Raw genomic sequence first — 27,892 nt, forward strand, 5'->3', positions numbered from 1 at the left:
TGAGACGGCGGGGCCCGATGGAGCCGGCGGCGCTCGGTCGCCTGCGGCGCCTCCTGCTCGCCGCGCCGGGCCTCGGCCTGGCGCCGGGCCGCGCCGGGCACCGGGGATGCGGCGAGGCCTCAGGTCCGCGCCGCGACCTGTACGAGGTGCTGGGCGTCCCGCCCACGGCGACGCAGGCGCAGATCAAGACGGCGTACTACGAGCAGTCGTTCCGGTACCACCCCGACCGCAACGCGGGCAGCGCTGCCGCCGCCGAGCGCTTCGCCGCCGTCAGCGAGGCCTACCTGGTGCTGGGCAGCGCCGCGCTGCGCCGCAAGTACGACCGCGGCGTCCTCAGCCGCGAGGACGTGCGCGGCGCCCCCAAGCCCTCGGGCCGCCCGCCCGCCCCCAAGCCCCCGCCCGCCCGCGCCGCCGCCTCCGGCTCCCCCCGCGGGCCCGTCCCGCCGCCCTTCGACTTCGACGCCTTCTACCGCGCGCACTACGGGGAGCAGCTGGAGCGGGAGCGGGCGCTGCGGGCGCGGCGGGAGCAGCTGCGCCTCCGCCGGGAGGAGGCCGCGGCCCAAGGCCGCTTCCAACTCGTCTCTGACCTCTCGGTCGGGCTCCTGTTTTTCTTGGGCGTCGTTCTGCTCTACGGCCTCAAGTAACGTGTGGGCACCAGCCCAGCTTCACCGCTGCAACAGGACAACGGAGCTCACTGGTGGGCATGGCCCCTGCACCCACGTCATGCCTGGGCTCAGCTCCTCAGGCCATGACGTGGCCCTTCTGCCAGTGCGGTCTTCAGAGATAGTGTGCGACCAGCAGGCACTGTATGTGGGCTCAGCTCCTCAGACTGTGACCTGTCCCCTTTGCCGTGATCTTTAGAGACAGTGCATGGCCACAGTACGTGGCTGTGATGTGTTACCTCTGCAAGTGTGACCTGCAGATACTGTATGACCACTGGGTATCACATGTGGGCCCTTCTCGATAGGTTGCAGCGTGCCCCTTCTGCCAGTATGACCTGCAGATGTTGTGCCTGATGGGTTCGTGGACCTTGGTTTGTGGACTCTGACATGTCTCCACCATCAGTGCTGCTCTTTGACCCTGGTGGGAACCACGTGTCTTCTCTTGAGCCGCAGTGGAGATTAAATGATTGACAATGGTGTTTGTGTGCTGTGTGTGTTTGTAGGGGGTGCTCTTGCCAATGCTGACTAATGACTCCCTGTGGTTTTCCGTTAATCTGAAACTAGCCACCTCTATGCTTTCACACTTCTTACTATATATTTGGGGCGTTTTGGGAGCATTGGTTTCCAGACTTCATCGTTGCCTTTGTCTCCATTCAGGATTTGCCTCACTCTGTGGCGACTACAGAAATTTCAGCTTCAGCAGCCTTACAAGAATGAAACCTGGTCCTACAAGAATGAAACCATGTCCTAGTCAGCATGTGACACCACCTAGAGATGCTGCCCAAAATACTTTGGTATTCAGAACAGTCTGTCCTGTCTAGGGCTTGCTAGGAACTTTGCACAAGACTATCTCATATAGGCCTTTATGGTTGGAGCGGTACGCTTCTGGACACCGAGTGGTGTTACTTGTGTTTTGCATGTGTCTAAGCATCATTTGCACAGAAGAGTATTTACCTATTTAAGTACAGAGTGTTTTAGGAACATTTTAGGAAATGTTTAGGAAATGAATGTTTTAGGAAAGATTGTCTCTAGGAGCTTCTGTGTTTCCTTTGGTGCAAGTTTCCCCTGTACTATTTGAAGAGAATGAAGTTTGCTATAGCATGGTATTGCAATGCTTAGCATGCCAAAGGTATTGTCTGCATTGCTTTGCACTATATTTGGTGGGCTTGGCTGCACCTTCTGTGCAGAAGCTGAACCCTCCCGTCTCACTGCAGTGACCCCGGGTTATGTTTTCTTCCAATATAAACTTGTGAAAGGAGAATGCCTAACATTTTCCAGCTGTGGAGTTCCGTGATACTGAACTGAGCCTTACGCAGTAGCATGTCAGAGTGTAATGTGTACCAGTGCAGGATATATGCTGCTATAGGAGAGTTTTCTGCCTCTTCTGGAAATAATTTTACTAATTCCAACTGCAGGCGCTCAAAAGTGCTGCGTGTTTGGAGAAATTCAGCCTGGGAGCACATAGAGGGCTTTCCAGGATCCTCTTTGGTTGTTGTTCCACCCCCTCTATGTGGGATAATAGTCCTGAAACATCAACATGTGAAGGGCAGAGGGAGCTTGGTGTTCAAAATTGGTTATGAACAGAAAGCCTCTAGAGCTGTGGCGAGTGCCATCACTGATGCATTTTTGTGCTGTAAGGCAAGTTTCTTGAAAGACCAGAGGCTGTTTCCCAGTCAGAGTTTGGCCAGTCTCTTGCAGGCTGGAAGAGCTTGGCAACAGCCATGCGAAGCAGTGGGTACTGTACAGGAATACATCTCTAGTTCCTGGTATCATGGGTTGTAAGGTTTTCAAGGCAGCCCTGCCAAATACTTGTCTTCAAGATTGATCTTTGTGTATAGTGCCGAGGCCCAGGGCTGTGGGCTGTTCCTGCAGTCAAGCCCTGTATCCAGCCATGAACTGACTTGAAGGCAGGGAGTGGGTTGGTGCTGCACAGAACAGGAGGAACTGAGACTAGTCAGTGTGCTCCCTGCTTAACGCTGGGGGTAGAGAAGCACTTCTATAAGCCATCTGGCTCTCCTGCTCTGTGCCTGGTGCTTGTGTCTGAAATTGGAGGGTGAAGTATCCAGACACCAAAGCTGAGCTAATCTATGTCCCTAACTGTGAGTGGCTTGGGCAGTGTAAGAAAAGACCAAAAACTCATGGGCTGAAATAAAGACAGTTTAATAGAGAAAAAACAAACAAAAACAATAAACAGTAATCAACAACAACAACAACAAATCACCAAATGATGCACAATTCAATTGCTCACCATCTGCTGATGCCCAGCCATTCCCCAAGCAGTCCCCTAGCTTTATGGTTCAGCATGACGCTGTAAGTTATGAAATACCCTTTTGGCTGTCCTGGTTGTGACCCATCCCAGCTTCTTGTGCACCCACAGCCTCCTCGCTGGCAGGGTAGTATGAGAAGCAGGCAAGTCCTTGACTCGGTGTAAGTACTGCTCAGCAACAGCTAAAACATTGATGTGTTATCAACATTATTCTCAGAAGTCCAGGATGCAGTGCTATACCAGCTACTAAGAAGAAAATTAACTCTATCCTAGCTGAAACCAGGACACTGATCTCCAGATCACCACCTCCATGCTGGTTGGGCCTGAGTGCTCTGCTGCTCCAGGAGGGATTTTGGATCAGGCACATACTGGCTGGAGGTAGTCCAGATTCACAGACCTACTGCCACCTCCTAGCACATGAAGTTTCTACACCTTCATTGTCTTGTGTTAATACTGTCATCATGTTTAATATTTCTCCTCTTTCCCAAGCTGTTTCCCTAATGGAAAGCTGCCAGGGGCAATTGGTTTTCCATTAGCCAAGTGAGCACAGTCCTTGTGGGGTACCTGTGCCATGAGTGCCAGAGGAAATCCATCAGTATCTAACTGTGACAGCAGTGGTGTAATGGCAAGGGATTGTGTGAGTTGCCAACATCAGAAGCTCAAGGTGGAAAAGGGGAGGAAACAGGACAAAAGCAGAGTTTAGCTGTTGCTACACTAAGTTGAATGAAAGCTCCAGGTAAACTGAGATAAGTCTGGATTAAGCCTGCCACCACCTGAGACCTTGCAAGGTCAGGGCATTGCCCAGAGAGGAGCAGGCTGTGTGAGCAGGGTACTGAACAGCACCAAGGGGACAGCCCCAATGCTCACCTGCCCTGGAGTTGCTGCGCAGAGCTCTACCCTAGCCCTGCTGCTGCTGAGCCCCAGTGAAAGGTCCTGGGGAAGGGCTGCATGGTTGGCAGCACCTGCAGATATAGGGACGGGTGAGGCAGCTTCCCTTCCCATCAGCAGCATCCCCTGCGGCAACTCCTCTGTTAATGGAGTTCCCTATTAACAGCCCTGCTGCCAGCTCGGCACCTGCTGTGCAGGGAGGCCCAGCTGGGGCAGTTTGTTGTGGCTATGCCACTTGCTGGCCAGCCCAGTCCTGCTTTTTATCCTCCAGTGGAGCAGGGTTGTGGCTCAAAAGGTCTCTGGGAGGCTGACAGGGGTAGCCCTTCTCTGCCTGGTCTCCTGTCCCTCCCAGGCTGGGGCTGCTGCTCACCCACCTGGCTGGGGGGAGCAGAGAGGCCACGCAGCCAGCAGGGCCTGCACTCCAGACCACCTTTCCCCAGTTTGGCACAGGAATGAATGTGGGGGCACATTCCACACACAGTAGCAGCTCTTCCCTCTTCCCTGGGGCAAGTGGAGGCAAATCCCCTCTTCGCCTCCCCTCCACCCTCCCCCAAAAGGCCTTGTGGTGGGTGGTGGCCCCGTGGGGCATGGGTGCTGGTGAAAGTGTCACTGCACAGTAAGGAGAGGCACAGGAGGATCGTCCTCCCCAGCAGGACCCTTGCTGCTTCTGCCAGCTCCTACCTGTTACCGATGCTCCCATCCTGTGGCTCTGTGCAGGACTTTGTCCTCCCAGGTCTGCTTGCGTAAGGGACTGGAGCTGCCAGAATGGCAAGGCGCTGCCTGTGTACTCTGGAAGCCAAGAGGCAGGCAGTCGATGGTGCTGTGCTCCCCAGAGGCGTGCATTGCACTAACCCTGTGTGTGCTTCCCATCAGGACCACTGCCCTGGCCCCAAGCTGGATAGACCCAGCTCCAGGTTTGGGGCTTGGAAGAATCTCCTCAGCGCAGGGAGTCATCTTGTGCCAGAGTCTGCCAGGGGGCCACTGGATAAAGAAAGGTAATGGACTACTGGGGTGCCAGGGCCTAGCCATGTCATCCCACTGAGTGGGGCCAGCACCCGAGGGTGCTGCAGGGCTCCTACAGACAGAAAGCCACCCAGGGCTGCTGCAACCCAGCAAAGGCTCCTGACTCACTGTGGTTTTGGACTGTTACCTTCAGTAAGATAGAGACACTCTGCCTCCCTGGACCTGGGAGAGGTAGCTGCGCACCTTGAGGATTCACACTCATAGGACCAGATTAGGCAGTCACTGTAAGGTGACTCAGTAGCTGCTTGGGCTAGGGCAGGTTGTTCGGGAGCTGCTGATAAACCCATGCAGCACTGTTTGGGAATGCCCAGTCTGGGGAGCCATGCAAGGCAGGGACTTGGTAGAAAGACTGGCCATTTGTGCCTGGCTGTTTTTTGGATGGCTTGGCTCCTCATTAATGGTCACATGTGCTCTAGTGCCCATCCCAGTGCTGATTGTGGTCCCATCTTGCAGGGAACTGACACAGCTTATAAGCTTTACTGACATTCGGCCCACACAGGTGCCTGGATCTGGGTTCCGGCACGCTCTATCCTCGTACCGTTTCCTTGGGGTGTTTTCCTCTTGAAAGTGCCTTTCCTGAAGAGCTGTGATGGCCTTCCTCTCCCAAGTGAGCATCCAGATCCCTAAGGAGAAGCCTTGTGCTTGCCCAGCAGCACCCCTCGTGTGCACGTTCACGGCTCTCATAGCTCAACATGCACGTCACTTGGGCCCACATCCCCATGCTTTTCCCACAGCTCCCAGTCATCTCAGGCAGCCTCCCACGCAGCCCCTGAGGGAGCCTGGATGGCTGTCTGGGGAACTCCAGGACACTCTGCATCCGAGCCCCTGCCAGACACAGCCTTGAGGTGGTCCCACGTGGAGCTTGCTCCAGGAGAGGACTTGGCCAGTGGCCACAGTGAGGAGGATGAAGCAAAGACCAAAATTACCCTCTAAAAGATGCTGGTTTGGGCCAACAGGGTCCTCCAGGACAGGTTGTGCACATCCTCCCTGCCTGTGCCATGGGCGGTACTGCAAGAGAGCACCGGGCACTCAGCACCATGCCCAAGGCAGCCTCCGGGCCCTTTCCCTTCTCTGGGAGCTGGGTATGGGAACATTGCGCTTCAGTGGCTTCAGATCCTGCCATGGCTGCAGGAGGTGCAAATAATGGTCTGTGGGGTGAAAGCGACAGTGCAAACCCTATAGCGAGGGATAATGAGGCCGCAGCCAGGACCCTTGGCCAACGTGTCCTGCACAGGGACTCTGGCCAGAGCCTGGGCACTGGCCTCAGGGCACTGGGATGGAGGAATAGCAACCTCTTGAGATCTGTAGCATGAACCTTCCTTACAGTAAAGCTGAGGGTTAAACTGGCCTCCTATGTGCTCCTACCCAGTCCCCTTATTTCCCTGGTCACATTAGTGTTGTGGGGCAAGCCAGAGCCTGACCAGCAGTCAGCCATGTCCTGGCACCCTTTGTTGAAGGGATGAACATAAACCGAGCTTGGTGGGACCCTGGAAAGAAGGAGGTGCTCTGCAAAACAACAAATATTCCAGCCACCACAGTCTTCTGGCCTGCCAATAAAGTGACAGCATTCATTTCGGTGGCTGGTTCCTGATTTATCTTAGTCTTAAACCTGTTTGAACTGGTTAAACTGGATGACTGGCCTCAGTGCCACAGGTGAGGGTTGGGGTTTGGAGCATGGGGTGGGGTACCCTGGGTAAGGGTAGCAGTACTGCCCACCTCCTCCCTGGGTGCAGGAGCACTCATGGGACTCTGCAAGCTGCATGGTGAAGGGGATGATCAAGCACTGCCAGCCTACAGTCCATATTCTGGGGTGCTTTGAAGCCAGAGCCCTGTGCTTCTTTGTATGATTTCTAAGCTGTCTGCACAACAGGGCCTCCTAGCTGGAGGGTAGATAGACAGCTGGGGAAAACAAACAAAAACCCCTGCAACCAGACAGCGACTGAAAGCATAAGAAGAGCCTGAAAACCAATCAAAGGCTAGAAACAGCATCAACACACCAGCACAAGAGACATCCCAGTACAGGGAGCAAGTAGGCTGCCTGAGGGCTATCCTGCTTCCTCCCAGCTTTGTCTCACCATCCATTGCATGAGTTTAAGGAAAGACTCCCAGATGAGTCTCTGGGGAGCCAGGACTAGTGCAAGAGGGTAGATAGGGAGTGTGTACTAAAAATACTGCAGGGCTGGGGGGAGACCTGCACTTCCTGCTTCCTGTGGCAGCCCTCACCATCCCCACAATGCCGATGGACTGGACCAAGCACAAGGGCAATGCCTGTGCAAACCTGGCAAGTGTCACCCCCACAGCCACCTCCTCCCCACCCCTCCTGTACATCTGTTCACAGACAGGCCAACAGGGGAACACAGAGCATGGAAAAAAGTCTTTATTTAGAAAGCATGTGGCGCCCAGAGCTCCTGAGCCCTCTTCCCTGCCTCCTCCAACCCACCTGGGCTCTACTGACCCCCACCCCCATCTCCCATCACTGTTCCTCTTGCTGTGGACACAGACATATCTTTCCCCCCAACAGCTCACCAAGCGCAGCATCTACTGCCTGGCCACACTTGCTACCCCACTGCATCCTCAGCCAAGCAGCTCCTTCTCCACAAGTACCCACCCCCTGTACCTGCCCGACAGCTACCACAGCCTCAGGGCCTTGTGGACACCCCTGCGTGCTCCCTGGCCAAGACCATGCAGCCCACAGGGCACCGCCCTGCCCCTGTTCTGTTACCGGTGTGGTGGCTCCTGCTTCTGGTGGCGTGGCAGCTGCTGCACGCAGAAAGGACGGGGGCTGAGCAGGGGGACATGTCGGACAAGGCGCAGGGGCAAGCCCATAGGGGTGTCAGGGCAGGGGGCTGCTGGCTGCTTTTCCAGGGCTGGGAGATGGCGTTTCAGAGGTACAGCTGGCATGGCAAAGGGCACAACAGTCTCTGAGGGGATAAGACAGGCAGGCACGAAGTGATAGCAGAGATGGAGGTCTTTGGGGGTTGCTCCGCTCCACAGCGGGGCAAGGCGGACTGGCGCTGGGCTGACTTGGGCACCTGGGCGCCCCACGGGGCCTGCAGGGTGCCTGTCTGCCCTGCCTTTCTGCAGCAGCTCCTGCAGTTTCTCCAGCTGCACCTGGCAGATGTGAGAGCGTGTGCGGCTCTGGCAAAAGGATTCCAGAAAGGCATCAAGGGGCAGGTCTTGGGCCAGGAACTGCTCCATCTGTGCCTGCAGGACAGGCAGTGGGCAGTGTCAAGCAATGAGAGCTGCAGGACCATGGAGGGAGCCCAGGTGGCTGAGCCCCTGGACTGTTCTCCAGGGTCCTGCACACAGGAGGGCACAGGCCCCAGGCGAGGAAGGGGCAGTAGCACAGGGGCCTCATCTGACTCACCTCTGACTCTGCCTCGGAGGCATCCAGCTTGGCTTGGAGCTGGCCAAGGGCACTCTGTGGGCTCCACTTCTCCAGGTATGTCTCTGTGCCAGGAAAGGATGGAGCTGCCAACAAACCTCCCCCCAGATGTCCCCACTGCTGGGATTGTGGTCTTTCCCACTCCCAAGCATGAGGGGACCTCTCCCCCCCTCAACAAAAAGCCCCCAAACACATCCCTGGAGCAATCTGCACAGCAGAGCTTGCATCCTACCATGGCAGCTGAGCGCCAGTTACACCTTACACCACTCCTGATCACAACCAGGCCATATCCCCATGCATGTCTGAGGGTGCTGAGCCCACCCTGGCCTTCCTGTTAATGCAGCATTCTCTGGACATGCCAGCCAGCCCTGCACAGCTCCGCCTTACCCTCCACTCACCCAGGCGCTGCTGCTTGTCCCAGCACGCTTCTTGTATCTCCTGTAGCTCCTGGTACTTGATGGCTAAGGAAGCCTTCCCGTCCTCCAGCTGTGGGCGCAGGGACAGGTTCTCCCTGGCCAGGGTACTGTTTGATGCCAAACACATCTCCCGCTCCAGCTGCAGACTCTGAAACTACGGGGATGCAGGGTTCACACCGGGAGGCACAGCTGGAGCCACTCTGAGCCATGGAACCTCCCCCCATCCCCACCGTCTGCTCTGTCTCAAAAGGGGCACGTCCTAGGGAAAACTCATCCACAGCACAGGGCAGGATACCTTGAAGGTTAGCAGAGCTCACAGCTGGCATACCCAGCCCCCCTTCTGCAGCGAGTCACAGCTCCTGAAAGGCCTCATTAGCTAATGAGGATGTCAGGAGAGAGGCACCCTCTCCTGCTGCACACACATCTTCCACCCATGGAAAGCAGAGAGCAGGCCAAGGGGAAGTACGGTGACAACAGGCTTACATTAACTTAAAAATAATGTCTCCATTCCCGCCAAGCAGCACAGGACCCATGGGAGCCGAAGGGCACCCCTGGATTATTCCGGCCACCTTGGTGTGAGCTGGGGGAAGGCACCCAGGCGTGGGGGGGCACAGCTGGGGGGGCTCCAGGCGGGGAGCAGCTGCCACAGGGCTGCGGCACATCCCTCGGCCGTTTCCTCCCTTGCTGCCGTTCCCCTGCAATCGCAGCTTTGCCTCAACAGGGAGAGCAGCGGAGGCAGAGGGTCTGACCGCGCTCAGGTTTTCGATGGGTGCGACGGCTGCTGCCCCCCCCCCCCCCCCCCCCCCCCACTCCCGGCGGCGGCAGCAGCAGCACCGGAGCAGCCGCAGGTACACGCACAAAGCTTCCCCCGCGGCCGCCGTGACCGAGGCGGCGCGGCTGGGACGCCAGGCCGGCCAGTGCCCGGCCAAAGAGGGACGGGGTCCGGACCGCCCAGCCCCGCTCCTCGCACGGTGCTGCCGGCGGCCCCGAGCCCCGCCGAGCCCCTACCTTCCTGCTGAGGCGGGCGGCGCGCTGCAGCCGGGGCTCGTCCTGCAGTAACGCCCGCAGCTGCACCGTGCTCAGCGCCGCGAAGCAGCGCGGGGCCTCGGGGGGCGCCAGGGGCCGGGCCATGGGCCGGGCACGGTCGGGACCCCGCCGCCGTCCGCCGCCGACCGCGGCACCGGGAGCCGCACGCCCGGAGCCCCGCCCCGCCCCGCCCGCCTTAACGGGGCCGCCGGGAGCGAGGCGCTTCCGCCACGCGCTGTCCTGGGCTGCGGGCATGCTGCGCCCGCTGGGTGCTTCCTGCGCTGCACTGCGCCTCGCCGTGTGTATGCTGCACCTGCTCTGTGCACCCTGCGCCCCGCTGTGTGCTTCCTGTACCCGCTACGTGCATCCTGCACTGCACCCTCTGTGTGCACCCTGTGTTGCATTGCACCTCGCTGTGTGCATGCTGCACCTGCTGTCGGCACCCTGCACTGCACCTTGCCTGTGCGTCCTTGTGTTGGGTTTATGTGGCAAGGATTTTGTTGCGAGGGGGGCAGGGGAGGAGGGGAGATGGGGTGGAAAGGGGATGGCTGCAGGGATGGCCTCTGTGAGGAGTCCAGAAGCTGCTCCATGTTAGATAAGGGCCATTTTCAGCCATCTCCAAAAGGTACCCGCCACTGGCTAGAGCCATGCCAATAAGCAAGGTTGTCTGTACCTCTTAGAGCAGATTTAAGAAAGGGAAAAAAAATGCTACACAGCAGCAGCTGGGAGAGAGAGGAGTGAAAAACACCCTGCAGCCCCCAAGGTGAGTGCAGCAGGAGGCAGGAGGTGCTCCAGGCTCACAGCAGCAGTTCCCCTGCGGCCTGGGGAGAGGCCCCTGGTGGAGCAGGCTGCAGCCCACGGGTCCCACACGGAGCAGATCTCCACGCTGCAGCCCGTGGAGGAGCCCCCGCTGGAGCAGGTGGATGTGGCCTGGAGGAGGCCGCGGCCTGTGGAGAGCCCCCGCAGGAGCAGGCCCCAGGCCAGAGCTGCAGCCATGGAGAGGAGCCCACACAGGAGCAGGGGGCCTGGGGGGAGCTGCCACCCGTGGGGGACCTGTGCTGGAGCAGTTTGCTCCTGACAGATGGCCCCCATGGTATGGAGCCATGTGGGAGCAGTTCTTGAAGAGCTGCTGCCTGTGGGCAGCCCCTGCAGGCTCAGTTTGGGAAGGACGGCATCCTGTGGGAGGGACCCCGCGTGGAGCAGGGGCAGAGAGTGACTGCGAAGGAGAAGCAGAGACAAAGAGGCATGGTATACTGATTCTGTCGGGGATGGAGTTAACCGTCCCTGCAGCAGCCCTTATAGCGCTGTGCTCTGCACTTGTAGTGAGAACAGCACTGATATCACACCAATGTTCTGTCTGTTGCTGACCAGTGCTGGCACAACATCAAGACTTCTCCAAACCTTCCACAGCCAGTAGGCCGGGGGTGGGCAAGACGTGGGGAGGGGAGATCACCAGGTCAGCTGACCTAAACTGACCAAAGGGATATTCCATACTGTATGATGTCACACTCACCAATAAAACGTGTGGAAGGAGAAGGAGAAAGGGGGCTCTTGTTATGGAGACGTCTGTCCTTTCAAACAACCACTATGCCTACTGAGGCCCTGCTTCCCAGGATGTGGCCAAACATCACTCATTGATGGGAAGTAGAGAGGTTTTTTTTTCCTTTCTTTCTGTGCTTCCACATATGGCCTTTGTTATTTTTCTTTTTTTTTTTTCTTTTTCTTTTTTTCCCTTTTTTTTCCACTTAGTTAAATTATCCTTATCTCAACCCATGAGCATTGTTTTTCTTTCCATCATGCTTTCTTCTCCTTTTCTTCTGAGAGAGCGGTTGTGGTGGAGTTCAGCTGTCCAGCAAGGTAAAACCAACACACATGGACTGACCACAACCCCCATTCCCCATTTCCCTGCCCACTTGGGGGGAGGATGTAGAAAATTGTGGTTGGGGGGGAAGGTGTTTTAAGTTTGGTTTTAGTTTCTCACTGCTCTAGTCTGTTAGTAATAAGCAATCAGTTACATTAATCTCCCTGTGCTGAGTCTATTTGGCCTGTGACGGTAGTTGTTGAGTGTTCTCCCTGTCCTTATCTCAACCCATTTGCCTTTTTTCATTATATTTTCTCCCTCCATTCTTTTGAGGAGAAGGAGTGAGAGAGCAGTGTGGTGGAACTTGGCTGCCCATCAATGTGAAAGCACCATACACCTGAGGCCAAGCAGTGGGCATTAAATGCTGTCTCCCACCAGATAGTTTCTCTGGAAATATTAGCCTTGACCAGGCTGACCCCAGGACAGAGCAATTCCTGCTCCAGTAGCAGCGCATGGCTCTCACTACAGCTATGTTTTTTACTAACGTAGAACTTCTCTGGAATGCAATCCCCACCTCCTGTGAGTTCCTGGTGTGCTACTTTTCCCGCAGCTTCTGCACTGCAACATCTTTTACGTAAAGAGTAAGAGTAGGGCTATACAAGGAGAGTTTCCCAGCCTCCAGCACAGAAATGTCTGGAAACAGATCTGATAAGGATTTGAGCAGTCAAGTTTCTACCCCTGAATTTTTCTGAGCAGCAGAGATGAAGCATCAAGGACTGACTGCAGCCCCCTTTCCCAGTTCCCCTGCCCCACTTGGAGGGAGGACACAGAAGAAGATGGATGGGGGGAAGGTGTTTTTAGTTTGAGTTTTTTTCTGCTTTAGCTTGTTAGTAGTAGGTAATCAATTACATTAATCTCCCTGTGCTGAGTCTGTTTTGCCTGTTACAACAATTGTTAAGTGATCTTCCTGTCCTTAACTCTTGAGCCCTTTTCATCGTACCTTCTCCCCCTTTCCCTTTGAGGGGGTGGGGTGTGTGTGTCTGTGTGTGTGTGTGTGTCTGTGTGTGTGAGAGAGAGAGAGTGGCTGTTGGAGCTTAGCTGCCTCACTGAGTAACCACCACAATCCCACACCCTCTGTGTGCTTCCTGCACCCCTCTGTGTGCATCCTACACTGCACCCTGCCGCGTGCTTCCTGCACCTGCTGTGTGCATCCTGCACTGCACCCTGCTGTGTGTGTCCTTCATTCCACTGTATGCTTCCTGCACTGCACCCTGTGTGCTTCCTGCACCCCACTGTGTGCTTCCTGCATATGCATGCACGTATGTGTCCTGCACTACAGCACACTGTGCGGAACTTGCACAGCAATGCATAGCATCCTGCATCACACTGTGTGCATCCTGCTTGTCACGGCATTGGTCTTGCCCTGCACTGCATTTATACATCTTGTGCACATTCTGGCACTGCTGCACCTGTCAGCTCAAGAGAGATTTACCCTGCCAGAGCAGAGCACCAAGGCACCCTGGCACTGGAGCTACTCTTGAACGCTCTTCTGCCTGCTGCTCTCCCCAGCATCCTCAGGCTCCAAGTTCTGGGAAGTATTTCTATGCAATGAGCCCTGACAGGGTTCTGGCTGCCCGCCTACCAGTGGCTCCTTGTCCCAGTCTGGCATAGAGCCTTGGTGCTGGTGGTCCAACCAGCCCTGCTTGGCGCCATTTGGGCTGCTAATGCACTGCCACATTGACAGGGAGCGTCCCCGGGCCTGCAAGTCACACCAGCATCTCATGAGGTAACAGGCACCAAGTGCTGTGCCTGCAGGATCCTCCTGCCTGTGCACCCATGGGCGCAAAGCCCCCAGGGCACTGATTTCTTGAAGCAGACTGTCCAGGAAGAGGTCAGGGCAGTCTGGGAAGCCCTGTGCAAAGAGCTGTGTGTGTTGTAATGAAGATGCTGCTTTACAGATGTCTCTCCCCAGTTATGGCTAGGGAGGAGCTCCAGAATTTCCAACTGTCCTTTTAGCTGCTTTGTGCACAAAGAACACTCTATGGCAAGGGGTGGTGAGAAACCCAGCCTTGCTGATACTGAGAAAAAAAAGCCTACAAAGGGCTGTGGTTTCCTGTGCTTCATTCTCCTCCAACACATGCACCTCTGCAGAAGGTGCTCCTAGCCCCTCCACCTGCTTGTGCACTGGCTCAGTTCACAGCATCATTTCTGAGAGCTCCTGCAAAGCTGGCAGCCAAGTTGCAAACATCCGTGGTGGGGAAACACTACCCTCCTATGGGAGGTGGCAGAAAAGGGGAGCTGCGCAGGTGGTGGCAGAGAGCCCAGCTGTACAAAGATGGTACATGAAGGGTGCTCTCCCGTGCACCCCTGGGGGCTGGCCAGGTCCCCCCTCTGGAGCCGTCAGCTCTGTGCTGCTGCCATACGCTGGGCCCTTCGCAGGTTCTGTGCTTTCTGTTGGACTGGGTGCAATACAGGGTGTAGTGCATGCATTGCAATGTGAGGGGTAGCTTTTGGGGTAGTGTGTGAGGTGTAATATGTGCAGTGTAACATATGGGGCACAGTGTAGGGCAGCACATGGGTTGCAACATTGGGTGCAGTGTTTCAGGTACTGTGTGGGCTTGGTATATGTGATGTAGTGTAAGCGGGACTATAGGGGGTCCTACTCCTTGTCCATGTGTCCTCACCATCTGCACATCCCTGTACCAGCCCATGGCTCTGATTCCCTGTCCCCATCAGCCCCCCATGTCCCCATATGATGCTCCGTGAGGAGCAGGGTCCAGGGGTTATGGTTAGGATCAGGATCAGGGTTTACGATTAGGGTCAGAATCAGGGTTTGGAGTTAGGGTTATGGTTTGTGGTGTAATTGCCTAAAGTAATAAGGAGAATAAAAAATAATATTCACATTTTACAGAAAATGTACAGCATTGAAGAGGCTTTCAGGGTAGGGCGTAGCTGCATTATCTGAGTGTTCCCTAGGCTTCCAACCTTAGATGCTGTCACACTGGGGGAAGCTGGTGTGCTGATTCTAAGGAACAGTATGGAGCGTAAAGCGGAGTGGAGACACGGCGGCTAGGCTCTGTGACCAAGTGGTTCTTGTTCACACTGAGACCAATGAGGGGAAAACAAAAAGGGGGAAAAAAAAAGGAAAAAAAAAAAGAAAAAACGAAGAAAGAAAACAAAGGCCATACGTGGAAGCACAGAAAGAAAAAAAAAATAAACACCTCTCTACTTCCCATCAATGAGTGATGTTTGGCCACATCCTGGGAAGCAGGGCCTCAGTAGGCATAGTGGTTGTTTGAAAGGACAGACGTCTCCATAACAAGAGCCCCCTTTCTCCTTCTCCTTCCACACGTTTTATTGGTGAGTGTGACATCATACAGTATGGAATATCCCTTTGGTCAGTTTAGGTCAGCTGACCTGGTGATCTCCCCTCCCCACGTCTTGCCCACCCCCGGCCTACTGGCTGTGGAAGGTTTGGAGAAGTCTTGATGTTGTGCCAGCACTGGTCAGCAACAGACAGAACATTGGTGTGATATCAGTGCTGTTCTCACTACAAGTGCAGAGCACAACGCTATAAGGGCTGCTGCAGGGACGGTTAACTCCATCCCCGACAGAATCAGTATACCATGCCTCTTTGTCTCTGCTTCTCCTTCGCAGTCACTCTCTGCCCCTGCTCCACGCGGGGTCCCTCCCACAGGATGCCGTCCTTCCCGAACTGAGCCTGCAGGGGCTGCCCACAGGCAGCAGCTCTTCAAGAACTGCTCCCACATGGCTCCGTACCATGGGGGCCATCTGTCAGGAGCAAACTGCTCCAGCACAGGTCCCCCACGGGTGGCAGCTCCCCCCAGACCCCCTGCTCCTGTGTGGGCTCCTCTCCATGGCTGCAGCTCTGGCCTGGGGCCTGCTCCTGCGGGGGCTCTCCACAGGCCGCGGCCTCCTCCAGGCCACATCCACCTGCTCCACCGGGGGCTCCTCCACGGGCTGCAGCGTGGAGATCTGCTCCGTGTGGGACCCGTGGGCTGCAGGGGGACAGCCTGCTCCACCAGGGGCCTCTCTACAAGCTGCAGGGGAACTTCTGCTGTGTGCGTGGAGCACCTCCTGCCTCCTGCTGCACTGACGTTGGGTTCTGTAAATTTGTTTCTCCATGTATTTTCTTACTCTTTTCTCCCAGCTGCTGTTGCACAGCAGTGTTCCCCTTTCTTCAGAGTACTCTCCCAGAGGCACAACCAGCATTGCTCATTAGCTCAGCTTTGTTCAGTGGTGGGTCCTTTTGGAGACATCTGGAACCTGCTCCTCTCTACCATGGGGCAGCTGCTGGGCTCTTCTCTCAGAATTCACCCCTGCAGCTCCCCTGCTACCAAAGCCTTGCTATGTAAGCCCAATACAAGGTGTCACAGTATCACAGTATCACAGTATCACAGATTTCTAGGTTGGAAGAGACCTCAAGATCATCGAGTCCAACCTCCGACCTAACACTAAGTACTCCACTAAACCATATTGCTAAGCTCTACATCTAAACGTCTTTTAAAGACCTCCAGGGATGGTGACTCCACCACCTCCCTGGGCAGCCCGTTCCAATGCTTAATAACCCTTTCGGTAAAGAAGTTCTTCCTAACATCCAACCTAAAACTCCCCTGTCACAACTTTCGCCCATTCCCCCTCGTCCTGTCACCAGGCACGTGGGAGAACAGACCAACCCCCACCTCTTTACAGCCTCCTTTAAGGTAACTGTAGAGAGCGATAAGGTTGCCCCTGAGCCTCCTCTTCTCCAGGCTGAACAACCCCAGCTCCCTCAGTTTGAGTGTCATCTCAAACCAACTCTGGCTACTGGAACTGTGCAAAGTAAAGCTGCCATTGAGCTGCTGGGAGCTGAAGGTCACCACCATTGGGTAGCCAGGAGCCAAGCAGGACTTAGAAAGCATTTGGATGTGTAGCTTGGAAGGAGTTGTGCAGAGCCAGTGCTGTTGCAGGAGAGATGACAACCTGGTTGCACACTGGGATGTGCTGTTGTGCGGGGATGAGGATCATTTGCTCCTTAGTCTGGCTGTGCAAACACAAGTCCAATTTTGGAGTTCCACTTGGAAACCTCAGAGGCCCAGGAGCAGCAGCAGTGTCATTTCTCAGTCTGCCTAATGCCACCTGAAATCATTGAGTCTTCTGGCTCTAAAAGCCAAATCTGCTCTGAGGACGGTGTATGGCAGGGAGGACACCTTTCAGCCACCCATTCTCCCCATCTGCTGCTATGGGTGCTTCTCTACCAGCTGATGCCACGTCCATCATTGACCTGCCCTGTGCACTCCCTCCCTGCACTGTGGTGCCCATTGCAAGGAGACACTATAATGAGGGAACTAAAGGCATGGCTTTTGCTCAGAGTGACTGTTCCCTTTCTGTCTTAGAGGATAACTGGTGTCAGGAAGGGCACTTCTAGGATCTCTAATCCAACCCTTGCATGGCAGAGTTGACCCCCAAAGCAGATCAGCCTGCTCAGGGCTATGTCTGATTTAATTTGGATTGTTTCCAAAGCTGGAGATACTCCCATCTCTGGAGAGGGCCAAGTGACATTGCAGGGTCTCTGATGGGTCACTCTCCAAGGCCAAGTGGGGACTCCAGCCAAAGCAAGAGACTTTGGCATAGGCTGGACTCTGAGGTCCCACCAGTTCTCTGCACTCTGTCTTCGTGGGCCATTGCTTGGTGCTGGAGGCTGTCAGGAGAGCAAGTGAACAGAGAGCAAGCACTGCTGGTGCTGTGCTGCCTCAAAACAAAGCCAGAACCCTTTGTAAAGGTGAAAGCGCTTCTTGAACAGTCTGTCCTGGCAACGCCATAGTGTCATGGGACGGAGGAGCTTCAGGGACCTTGTCCTGCAGCCTCACAGCATCAGCTCAGTCTGCACCTTTCCTGACAAAGGTTCATCTAAATTGATCTTTGGAAATTTGATATGATGAGCTACACTCTGCTCATTCTTGTAATAGGCTCTTCCCTCATTATAATCTGTCCTAATTCAACTAACTCCTAACATCTAACCTACCTTTCTTTTGCTTCCATTATGTTCAGTGCTTCTTGGTCACAGCAGAAAGATGTACTTACATCTTTGAAATCATTTTTCTATAGGATCGAAGCATGACTGTGCAGACAGGCAGGTGCCATGACCAACTCATGACAGACACAGACTCCCAGGAGGATGAGGTCCTCATCACAGGGACATCACCACAGAATTTGACACTGGACTGTGAACATGGTGATGATGTGTAAAGAGTTCTTTCATGTGCTACATCCCTTCTGAACCCTCCTGCACAGAGTTACAGGTCCTATATTTCAGTGTAACTAGTTTTAAATTCTCTTACATCCATTTCTGTGAGAAACACTTCAGACTTTTTCTCTCAATAAACCCCATTGCTCCAGTCCTAGCACCTGACATGGGATTTCTTTGGTCTCAGCGGGAGCACATCAGAGATATAGAACAGACATTCATTAATGGAGAATAAGCTCAAGGAAGCAAATTTATTTGGCTGCTTTACCAGACACCACAGAGAGACACAGAGTGTATGGAATTTGTGGCACATAGCTTTTTTGCTTGTTGTGAATTCTGGAGGCAACTTATGATCACTGATGAAAAGTCATTCCAGGGTTCAGTGTCTTCCTCCAACAGGGAAGGTATATGCGGAATCCACAAATTTCAGTTTTTTTTTTCCTTGATTATGAACATAATAAAAAGTAATCATTGGCAAGCACAAGGAAAGAGCTGAAGAAAGGGGAAGACTGCACTAGAGACAGAAAAAAGAAAGTGACATTTCAATAAAACCCTGATACTCTTAGGCTCTTCTCTCTGCTCCAGAAAGGCTCGAGGTCTGCAGAGCCTTTGAGAGCACCCAGTGCATACAGGAGGGGGAAGAAGCACTAACAGTATGGAGCTGGTTTGATGAGGATAAGGGAAGATTTGCAGTCCCCTTTACACAGGCTACCCCATGTCATGCCACCTTTGAAATTCAGCCGTACAGAATAACATGCCGAGTACCACCACCCGCCCTCATAGCTGTAGGCACAGTTCTTACTGTAAGTATCCTGATCTCGATCTTTTGTGGAAAACTTCATGTTGTCATGCATAGTGTTGGGATTGTCTGAAGTCATGGCATCTCCTGCTGTCCCTGTGTAGGAGCCCAGCCTCAGCCGGTAGCCATGGGATTCATCTTCCACACTGAAGAGGTTGTAGTCTGCAAATTTGATGTTGTTTTTGGTGTCCCAGATGACAAACCTGACCTGGTAGACCTTCTGCTTGGCAATCTGATGAATGTACTCGGTGCCCAGCCAGTACTCGCTGCGCACATTCCCAAAGCCGTATTTATAGGTGCTCCAGGACTCAGCCCAGGTGACAGCTGTGTCTTTCTGGTTCCTCTGGATGACCGTCCAGCCCCCATTTGTCACATTCATTTCACAGTACACCACGAGCTGGTGGAGTCCTTTTGGCTGGATGATGTAGACACCGCTGCGGCTACCAGCAGGGATCTCGCTGCAGTCCTTGGGCCAGCCTGGGGCAGGAAACAGAGCTGGTTATTGCATTACATTGCACACAATGAGACACTGAAAGCACCTGGTAATTCTTTTGTACCTATATTTTATTGCACACACACTCCTGGGCTGTATTCCTGACATATTCCACAGGGGTAAATTAAAGTCTTGAAATAATCAAAAACATTGCCTTCAACCAGCACACAATACAACTTTGTCCAGGTCAGAGTCTCTGTCACCACACCACTGCAGTGCTGTGGTGATTCACCTGTAGCATGTTGGTGATATATCACCACAGAGATAAATGCAAATCTGGATTCTAAAGCCACTTGCACGGAAGGATTAGAGATTTATAGTTATCTTAGAAAACCTAGAGTGTGGTCCAGACATCCATATTGCTCATAACAAAATCAGCCTTTGTGATCTCAATAGGACAAGTCCACTGGTTTTCTCTGGGCTTACCCAAGAGCTCTTTAGAGGTTTTCTGACTTATTTCATTTGATCAGTCTTTCCATTCCCTAGATTGTCAGCCCCTTAAACAATGAAGCAATGTGTTCACTCACATAGCAGTACCAGTGGTTATTTCTACCCAGTGAAACCTTATCATGTGGTCATATGGACTGATGTTGACTTAGTGAGTTCTGTTACGCAGTCAGTCCTTTTCTTACCCAGCCTTGTCATCAAATGAATGGCAAAAATAGGATAATAACCAAACACCACAACTTGAAGGCAAATAATAAATCATGACTTTACAGTTTGGATCTTTAGATAGAAACTTCATGTTAAAATCCCTCATCACTAAGTCCAGGACGTGGCTGGTGTTAGGGTCCATCTGAGATTATGAGCTGTGACACTTCTGTAGCCTATCAGAAAATCAACATTTTTCCTGGGAGGAGCCTGTATACATGTCGGATATGGACTGAGGTGGCTGAGAACTCTTCATGAGCCTCTAGGCTCTTAATAATGGTGGAATCTTGTGAGCAGATGTACTTCTTGAGAACAGACTTACCATGAGCCACTTGTGAATGAGGGGCAATGTCTCTGACCTGTCGAACATGTTTGTCATCCTTATCTGAATTAACAAGAACAGAGGAGACAGGAGTGAGTGTTGAGAGTACACATGTCAAATACCTACTGGGAGAATGTAATCTTCTCCAGATGATATTCCCATTTTTTGGTTGTTGTTGCTCCTCACTCCAGAGGAGCATACCTTTACCACTTCAGATATCAGCCAGATGGTAGTTCAGGGCGATTTACCTCTACAAATACCTGACGGGACAATGTAAAGAGGATGGGGCCAAACTATTCTCAGTGGTGGTCAGTGATAGGACAAGGGGTAATGGGTATAAATTGAACTACAGGAGGTTTCATTGCCATATGAGAAAGAACTTCTTTACAGTTCGGGTGACAGAGCACTGGAACAGGCTGCCCAGAGAGGCTGTGGAGTCTCCTACTTTGGAGATATTCAAAACCCGCCTGGATGCCATCCTATGTAACATGCTCTATGTGACCCTGCTTGAGCAAGGGGGTTTGGAGTAGATGATCTTTGGAGGTCCCTTCCAATCTGAACCATTCTCTGTGATTCTGTAATTTACATGATGTTAGCATGGGGCAGATGCTTCCTTGATGAGAAGGGTTTGAGCACACTTTGTGTGGGAAGAACCTTAAATAGTGGTAGCAACAGTGGGAAGACAGTTGCTAATTTACAGTAGAAGCAGTTAGAAAGGGATTCAGGAAGAAGAGGGATTAGAGGGGAAAGAAATGTGAGAGATGACACAGGAAAACCAGTTCTGGTATCAGGAACTTTAAGAGGAGCTCTGCTCAGCTTGCTCAGAAAGGAATTTGAAGGGTGTTGCTGGAGGAGAGGATGGTTCATAGTGAAATAATGCAATTTGTTCACAAAGACACTTTGTGTGTATCCAATGATTGTTTAAAAACAGAGGCATGGATCACAGGCTTATGTGATCCATGCCCATCACAAACAAACAAATAAATAAATAAAAAATCCAGTCCCCTCTCTGAAACAGACATTTAACCCTACAGCTGCTGCTCTCTGACATCCTCAAATATCTGCTTCCTGCTTTCTCTCTCAGTTAGTGCTTTCGTATCCCCTCTCTCTCAGGAAATGTTTAACTTAATCCTCTTTCACAGTATATAAGCCCATTCCTTCTCTTGCTATACCCAGAGTACACTTCTTCCTGCTGCTAGACTGTATATTGCTAACACATCCTCCTCCACAGTCATGTGATTTTGGAGCTGGATGATTCAGTTCTTCCGTTTTCCCTGGCACAGTCTACCTGGTATATTTCTTACCCCCTTTCTGCAACTCTCACCAAATATCTCTTGAAACTCACCAGTAAATGTGGTGGCTGGCCTGAGCCTGTGTAGAGTGGAAAACACACTTGTAACATGGTTTTGTGCACTTTCTCAGCAGGGTATTTACTTTTACTACAGCAATATGAAGCTGTTCACTAACATTTGTGTGTAAGCTAAAGTCTGCCCCTCTTCTCTTCTGCCTTCACTTCCTGTCCATTTGGATTCATACCTCCACAAGTAAAAACTTTCAAATGTTAGCCTGTCTTATCTGGCATGTCTCCCTGCTTACCTAGCTTACATTCACACTGGTCATGTTTTTAGAGCACCATACCAGTGGTCTGAGTGAGAGATGAGGGTGAAGCTCAGAGCACACCTCTTTTTCTGTATTCAGACTTGGCATTTCTCAGGGAAGCTTGCCAAGCGCTCAGTCATAGATGCTCTCCATGTTGGCATTTTCTTGACAGATGATCTTTGCAGTGAAGGCTGATGTGAAACCAGTGTTGAACACTTGGACCTTGTCCCTTTCTGCCAAAAACTCTTATTCCCTTGTAAGTGAACCAGCTCTTTCTGCTCACACAGCCACCCATTTTTTCTAGGAGACTTCCTCATAGCTCCAATGCTCCCTGGTACTCATAAATTACTCAATGCTGTCATTTGACTGGCCTATGTCAGTGACACTACTTACTACAGATTCTGACTGTTACTACAGACTCTGTTGTAACTTCACTCATTTCCTCTGCATTCAATTCTCTCTTGAATTCCCTCTCTCTGCTGACCTTGTGATTTCCAGAGGTGGCTAATGTTCTTGCTGTCATCAAAACAGTGTGATTGTTTGGTTTAACACCTGTAACACTGCTTCAACACCTGTAACACTACTTCTCCAAGGAAGCGCCCATTGTCCAGAGCACCCTTGCCTTGGTCTTCCTGCCAGTGAGATTGGACCTGTTCCTTCTTCTGTGATCCTGGGAACTCTGGGTTTTGGACTATTGGACTCACATATGGGCAGAAGAACTTAATGCCACACAGAAGATGAGACAGGCTACAATCAGAGGATGACATTGAGATTATTCTTGTTCCAGCAAAGTAGCCTAAATTGGTAGCAAATTGGTATTGTCTGTACATAGAGTAATATTTAGTCCTTCCTCCATGGCACAGGGGTGGGGTCAGGTTGGGGTGGAGAGCTATATAGGATCTTACTGAACATGACCTTGTCTGCCTCTCCCTGTTACAGTGGTATACTTACCAAGCTGGAAGGACTCTGGGTGAAGATTCATAATTTCATCCAGTGTGCCATTGCAGAGATGTAAGTTTTTTATGTCAAAGGCAAGAAGTGCTGCTGGAGCCAGCAGGGAGGTGCAAATCAGGAGAAAAGGGTACCGAGTAGCTAAAATGGGAAGAAATTGAAAAAAAAAAAAAAAAGAAGAAGAAGAAAGGGCACATAACTCTTCCATGAATCCCACTTGACTCTTGCAGAGTAAAATACAAAAATAAATTTGTTTATTTGTAGAGCTCCCTCTTGGAGCTCAAAGTCCCAATTCACTACCTTAGATGAACTATCAAATACTCATTGACAGGAGTCATCAGCAGTGGCAGCTTATGTTGGTGATTTTTGAGACAGATAAAGTGTGAAAACCTGGTCCAAACCCAAAGTAACTGTAATCAGAAATCCCTGTGAAAACCAAGTCTTGGGGCTAGAGATAACAAGTAGGGTGAGGATGGAAGGAGGTATCCTCTTTCCTCCCAGCTCCCACTCACATGTATTCTCTGGTGTGAACTGGGAGTACACTTGCCACCAGCCCAGGTTGGTGGGCAGTAAGAACCCAGATGTGTAGGAGGAGGCAGAAGAAACATGCAAGAGCCACTGCCTGGCTGTTGCAAATTATCTCCTTTATATATGGCTACTTCAAAAAGTCCACATGTAGCCATCTGACCCAGTTTGTTCTTGTTTGGAGAAGCTAGGGAAACCAGCACACTTTTTGAAATATTAAATCTAAATAAAATGACAGAAAATTTATCATGGTTCCTGAACAGTGGGGCATTATGGAGATACCTACCCAGAGGGAAAACAAATCCATGATATAATAGATATAGCTCACCCTGTCAGATTACTAGTATGATCCTTTACTGTTTGAACAGGAGCAGAGCCAAACCTATCCCAGCACTGCCGTGGGATACCTAGGTTTGGCATGGTTCTTAGAGATGACTGAGAAGGAAAGCGTTCAAGCTGGGATTGCCAGACTGGCGCTAGTATGTGTGATTGCAGTCATCCTAGACATAAACACCCCTTTCTGGGAATGCTGAGTTGTCCAAATGGTTTGTGCTGGATACAGTTCTACACCAGAGCTCTTTTAATCACTCTCCAGTCCAATTGATTTGTTTCTCAATTGCTATCTAACATTTAGTGTCTTGATGCACTTGTGTTTAGGGACCTGTTTAAAGATATCGTGTCTTTAGGCCGCCAGAGAAGTAATGTTCCTTTCACTGCTGGCCCATTCCTCCATAAATAGTCTTGAAAGGTCTGGCTAGGATGGAGATGCAAAGGAGAGGAACAGCCACTCCTGGGTGTTCTTCTGGGGACAGCAGTGTGCTTTCAAATCATCTAAACTCTAGATCTTGATACCTGTTCAATATTATATAAGAATATCTAAAAAAAATAATAATCCATTTTCTGTCCTAGGGTATTTAATATTTTCTCTGTAGAACTGAAAATTACAAAGAATGCTTGGTAAATTTGCATCTTATAAAATGGGCTATCTGGCAGTGCAAGGCTACATTGATACAGCGTGCACATAGCAGAAAATGCAGTCTTCTGCTCCAGTTCCCACCCCAGGGCACAGTGAGTCTGGGCAGACTAATGGACTTAGTGTTGCAATAGCCAGGGTGTGGGCAGAAGCGAGCCCTGCAGCAGACAAAGTGCTCTGGGATCCATAGCACATTCAGCAGCGTGGTGCCGTTCCCTCCCAGCCCAGCCCACACTCACCCATGCTGTCTCTGAGGGGACCCTGCAGAGTGGGAAGCCAGGCAGGTTTGGCTTGGCTGGAGGGGTGTCCAGCCTGAAAGTTATAGGTCTCGGCAGGTAAGGGGGTGGAGGCACGAGACCCAAACCACAGCACTTATGGTCTGGCTGGCAACAGCACCAGTGGTTTATGGCTTATTTGCTCTTCATCATTATGTAATATGTCCTCAAACAAAGAAGGCTGTGTTTTAAAAAGATGAAGATCTTTCTTCAGAGGCAAAGCTCTTAAGAGCTCATGAGATAGTGCCTTGAACAACCTCAATTTACAATGTCTGCCTCCCCCCTCCTTCCCCCCACTTTCCTGCTTGAAGGGTTTCCCCAGGGAACAGTATCCTCTGAGCACCCTGAACATTTCAACTTGAAAGTAAATACCCAGATGACATTCCCCTCCTGGATGGAAATCAAATGTCAATGGGTAAATTGCTCTCTCCAGAGTAGGCATTGAGCTAAACAGCCATTGGGGACCCATTTAGATCCTCTGCTATGTTCAGCAAAGAGGTACTCAAGTGTTCCTGGCAAATTTTGCATTTTTTATCTAAGCTCTGAACTTCAGAAAGTACTACTCCAGGTGTCTCCTGACATGCCTGCCACAACCACCCTGCCTCTTTTGCAACATGTGCTGTGTTTGTCCCTGGTACCACTGCCCCTGAAGCAGTCACAAGGGAGTTTTAGGAACTGTGACATGGCACTGATGTAAATGGTCTCAGTTCAAGCCTCTCTCTGCAAGTTACAGCATGTATTTCTTAAAGAAAATTCCAGTCCATCTTTTTTTTCTAGGGATCAATACCTTAGAGAGAAGAGCAGGCAAAGGGGAGACCTTAGTGCTGTCTACAACTACTTCATGAGATACAGAGAACACGGAGCCAGATTGCTCTTCTTGTGCATGGTGATGGGATGAGAAGCAATAGATCTAACTTGAAATATTGGAAATTCCAGTTAGAAATAGGGACTATTTTTAGCATGAAGTTGGTCAAACACTGGAACAGGTACCCAGGGAGGCTGTCAGATTTCCATCCTTGGAGGTTTTCAGTACTTGACTTACTTGACTGGACAAGGATGTGAACTTTATAGATCTGCTTTGGGCAAGGTGGTTGGACTAGATGACCTCCAGAAGTCCCTTCCAACCTAAATTAATGTATGACCCTGTGATTCTGTGACTCTGCTTGGAGATGCATGGGGACAGGATGAGAGGCAATGGACACAAGAGAAGGGAGGGAAATTAAAATTAGATTTAAAAAAAAGTATTATCCTGAGGCTGTACAAACACTGGGAAAAGCAAACAAACAAACAAAAAAAAACCACTTGACATGACCCCAAGTAACCCATTCTAAGTTTTCCCTGCTTTGGCCTAGAGGTCAGACCAGCAACATTCAAAGTTTGTCCCACTCTTTGTTACCTCATGTTTCTCTAGTTCCCCGAAGAGCATTCCTTCCTCAGCCCCTATGTCCCTGTATTTCTTCACAACTACAGCCATGGTTCCAGGCTTTGTGCAAGATACAGAGGTGGATGCAGCAGAACATGCGTTGTACTCCCAGGAAAAGGCACTTTATCAGTGTGAAGAGCAACAGCAAATGCTAGGGAACACAGTCTGAGGGCCTGTGGAGCACGAGAGACTTGTACAGCCAGGTGTGATTTACCCTTTTAGGATTAACTGCTACTGGCATGGCCTTGAGCACATTAGTGTGCCCTAATGGCTCAGCTTCCCCTGGCACCAACTCCACCTGGGACCTTCAGTTAGTTCAATCCATGCATCCATGAAGTCCCAGCTCAGCCCTGGGCCTTTAGTCCTGACCTGAAATACTTGTATGGGTACTGGGCTCCAGTCTTGTCTATGGCCTTGCTTTCTGGATGGATCTTATACCTATACTGTAGGTAGTTTGTCTCCTAGATTGACCACTCAGATCCATGTTGTAGCTTATCTCCAGACCTGTCTCTTGCCTTTTGTCCTTTTGTCCAGTATCCTGGACCTGGTTAATCAACCAGGTTTGCCTTGCCTAGGGGTGTCGCCAACACTCAGCTGTCTGCTGTGCTCAGCCCTTGCAACACAGAGCCCCTTTGGTGAGGGTACTCTTTTCTTGACAGAGCTCCTGACTTGCCTGCCCTTAAGGAGCAGCCAGCCTTTGCTTCTCCCAGAGATGTAGCTCATTCTCAAGTCCTGCACAGTGCTGTGTGCTCTCCCTCTCTGGAGCGCAGTGTTTGGACGTTGACCTCAGCTCTGCTTCCAACTTTTATCTTCTCAGAGTTTCTCTTGCATCTTTCTTAGAAACAGATCCCACTTCAGAGTGATTTAGAAAACCCTTGTTTTATAGCCTTGAAGACACCATTGACTGGAATATTTGAGCTAAAGTTACAACAGAGTTGTCTGTTATTTGCTGAGTTGCAGATAAGCTGTCCTGTTGACACACTGCTTCTTTGAAAGAAATACCATATGCATTCATCTGGCACAGCCTAGTGGAGCCTGCTATGCAGAGGAGCAGGGGACGACTTTCTCTCCATGCCCCACGGGGCTCGTGTTCCCTCTGCATTGGGCAATCCTGTTGTGAGCAGTAGTCAAAGCAGCAGCTCGCCTGCCAGCCCCGGCACAGGCACCCCAAGGCCTTGCATTTCTCACCTCCAATGGCCTCTGACACAAGGTGGCTCATGGGAGCCCCTAAGTCACCCACTTCCCTCCCCTGCCTACACAGAACGGAAGCATAGCCATTCTACCTGGGGTCCTTCTTCTCAGGGTAACCTGGGCCTTCCTCCACCTATGGACTTGGAATTGCTGCTTTTATTCTTCTCTCAAACTAAAGAAGGCTAGGGGCAAGGGGATTGGGATGTTCAGACTCCCACTCTCTAACCAAGCAAGAAGGGGTGAGATGTAAGGGTGCAGATGGAATTTGATCCAAGGAGCCCTTACCTCAGAGAAGGCTGGATGCCAGTGTCCATCCAGACCTGCAAGTTGCATTACTTGACATGGGTTCCTGCAGTATGGAAAGTTCAGTGGGAGCCTCAGCTTGATGGCTTGGTTTGCACACCGGGTTTAAAGCTGTGACAAGAAGACAATAGATCTGCTCTATACACTGCTGAAAACAGTGCCTGTCTGCCAGGAGAAGAAAGCAGAAGGGCCATATCTTTACACTCTTAGAATTGGCTTGACAAAGTGATGGAATTGTCTGCACCTTCTGGCCTAAAAAGCAGCTCTCCCAAACCACTTGTTTTGAGAGCGTTTTGCCACAGGGAGCAACCCTTGGTCAACATTACTGGGGCTGGGGGCTCTGAAGGGCCTTGCCAGGCCAAAGACAGGGTTTTGGAAGGAGAATGGAAAAGGGAACCACAGACACCTGTTTGTCACCTGGAGCCATGCCCTCTGCTTAGACCATGCAGATTGTGGTGCCTTGGGACATTCTGTATGCAATAACTTCTGGCTGCTGGACACTGGCTCCAGCCCAATGACTTAACTCATTGATCCTGAAACCTGCCAGTGGAGAGTTAGCAAGCAGGAGGGTCTCTTGAAGATGTGTACTTATTTTTCCAAGGTCACCTTTGGAACTGGACAAATGGAAACCTAACCTCCCCTCCCTTGATAGTCTGTGTCCTTAAAAAGCTGG

The 27,892-nt window shown here is 51.6% G+C and overlaps 3 protein-coding genes across 5 annotated transcripts; 1 reads left to right on the top strand and 2 right to left on the bottom strand.

Annotated features, from left to right (window-relative positions):
- Positions 1 to 17: 17 nt before the first annotated feature.
- On the top strand, positions 18 to 1,139 carry DNAJC30 (DnaJ heat shock protein family (Hsp40) member C30; the record flags this gene model as incomplete). Its single annotated transcript, XM_083806213.1, has 1 exon — positions 18 to 1,139. The coding sequence occupies one exon, from the start codon at positions 18 to 20 to the stop codon at positions 642 to 644; it is 627 nt and encodes a 208-aa protein (XP_083662339.1). The 3' UTR covers positions 645 to 1,139.
- Positions 1,140 to 7,201: 6,062 nt separating this feature from the next.
- On the bottom strand, positions 7,202 to 10,159 carry VPS37D (VPS37D subunit of ESCRT-I). Of its 2 annotated transcripts, none has more exons than XM_083806208.1 (4): positions 9,649 to 10,159; positions 8,612 to 8,794; positions 8,207 to 8,289; positions 7,202 to 8,043 (listed from the first exon to the last, which is right to left on the bottom strand). In XM_083806208.1, the coding sequence occupies exons 1-4, from the start codon at positions 9,919 to 9,921 to the stop codon at positions 7,722 to 7,724; spliced, it is 861 nt and encodes a 286-aa protein (XP_083662334.1). In that variant the 5' UTR covers positions 9,922 to 10,159; the 3' UTR covers positions 7,202 to 7,721. The 2 variants fall into 2 exon arrangements, with proteins under 2 accessions (XP_083662334.1, XP_083662333.1); XM_083806207.1 differs by having other exon boundaries at positions 8,623 to 8,794; positions 9,649 to 10,137.
- Positions 10,160 to 17,935: 7,776 nt separating this feature from the next.
- LOC310884433 (fibrinogen-like protein 1-like protein) lies at positions 17,936 to 27,332 on the bottom strand. 2 transcript variants are annotated; one of them, XM_083806223.1, is made up of 4 exons: positions 27,202 to 27,332; positions 22,530 to 22,670; positions 19,980 to 20,042; positions 17,936 to 18,990 (listed from the first exon to the last, which is right to left on the bottom strand). In XM_083806223.1, the coding sequence occupies exons 2-4, from the start codon at positions 22,558 to 22,560 to the stop codon at positions 18,362 to 18,364; spliced, it is 723 nt and encodes a 240-aa protein (XP_083662349.1). In that variant the 5' UTR covers positions 22,561 to 22,670; positions 27,202 to 27,332; the 3' UTR covers positions 17,936 to 18,361. The 2 variants fall into 2 exon arrangements, with proteins under 2 accessions (XP_083662349.1, XP_083662348.1); XM_083806222.1 differs by lacking the exon at positions 27,202 to 27,332 and adding an exon at positions 24,267 to 24,505.
- Positions 27,333 to 27,892: the final 560 nt, after the last annotated feature.

This window comes from Anser anser (assembly GCF_964211835.1).
Source record: "Anser anser genome assembly, chromosome: 20".
NCBI lineage: Eukaryota > Metazoa > Chordata > Aves > Anseriformes > Anatidae > Anser > Anser anser.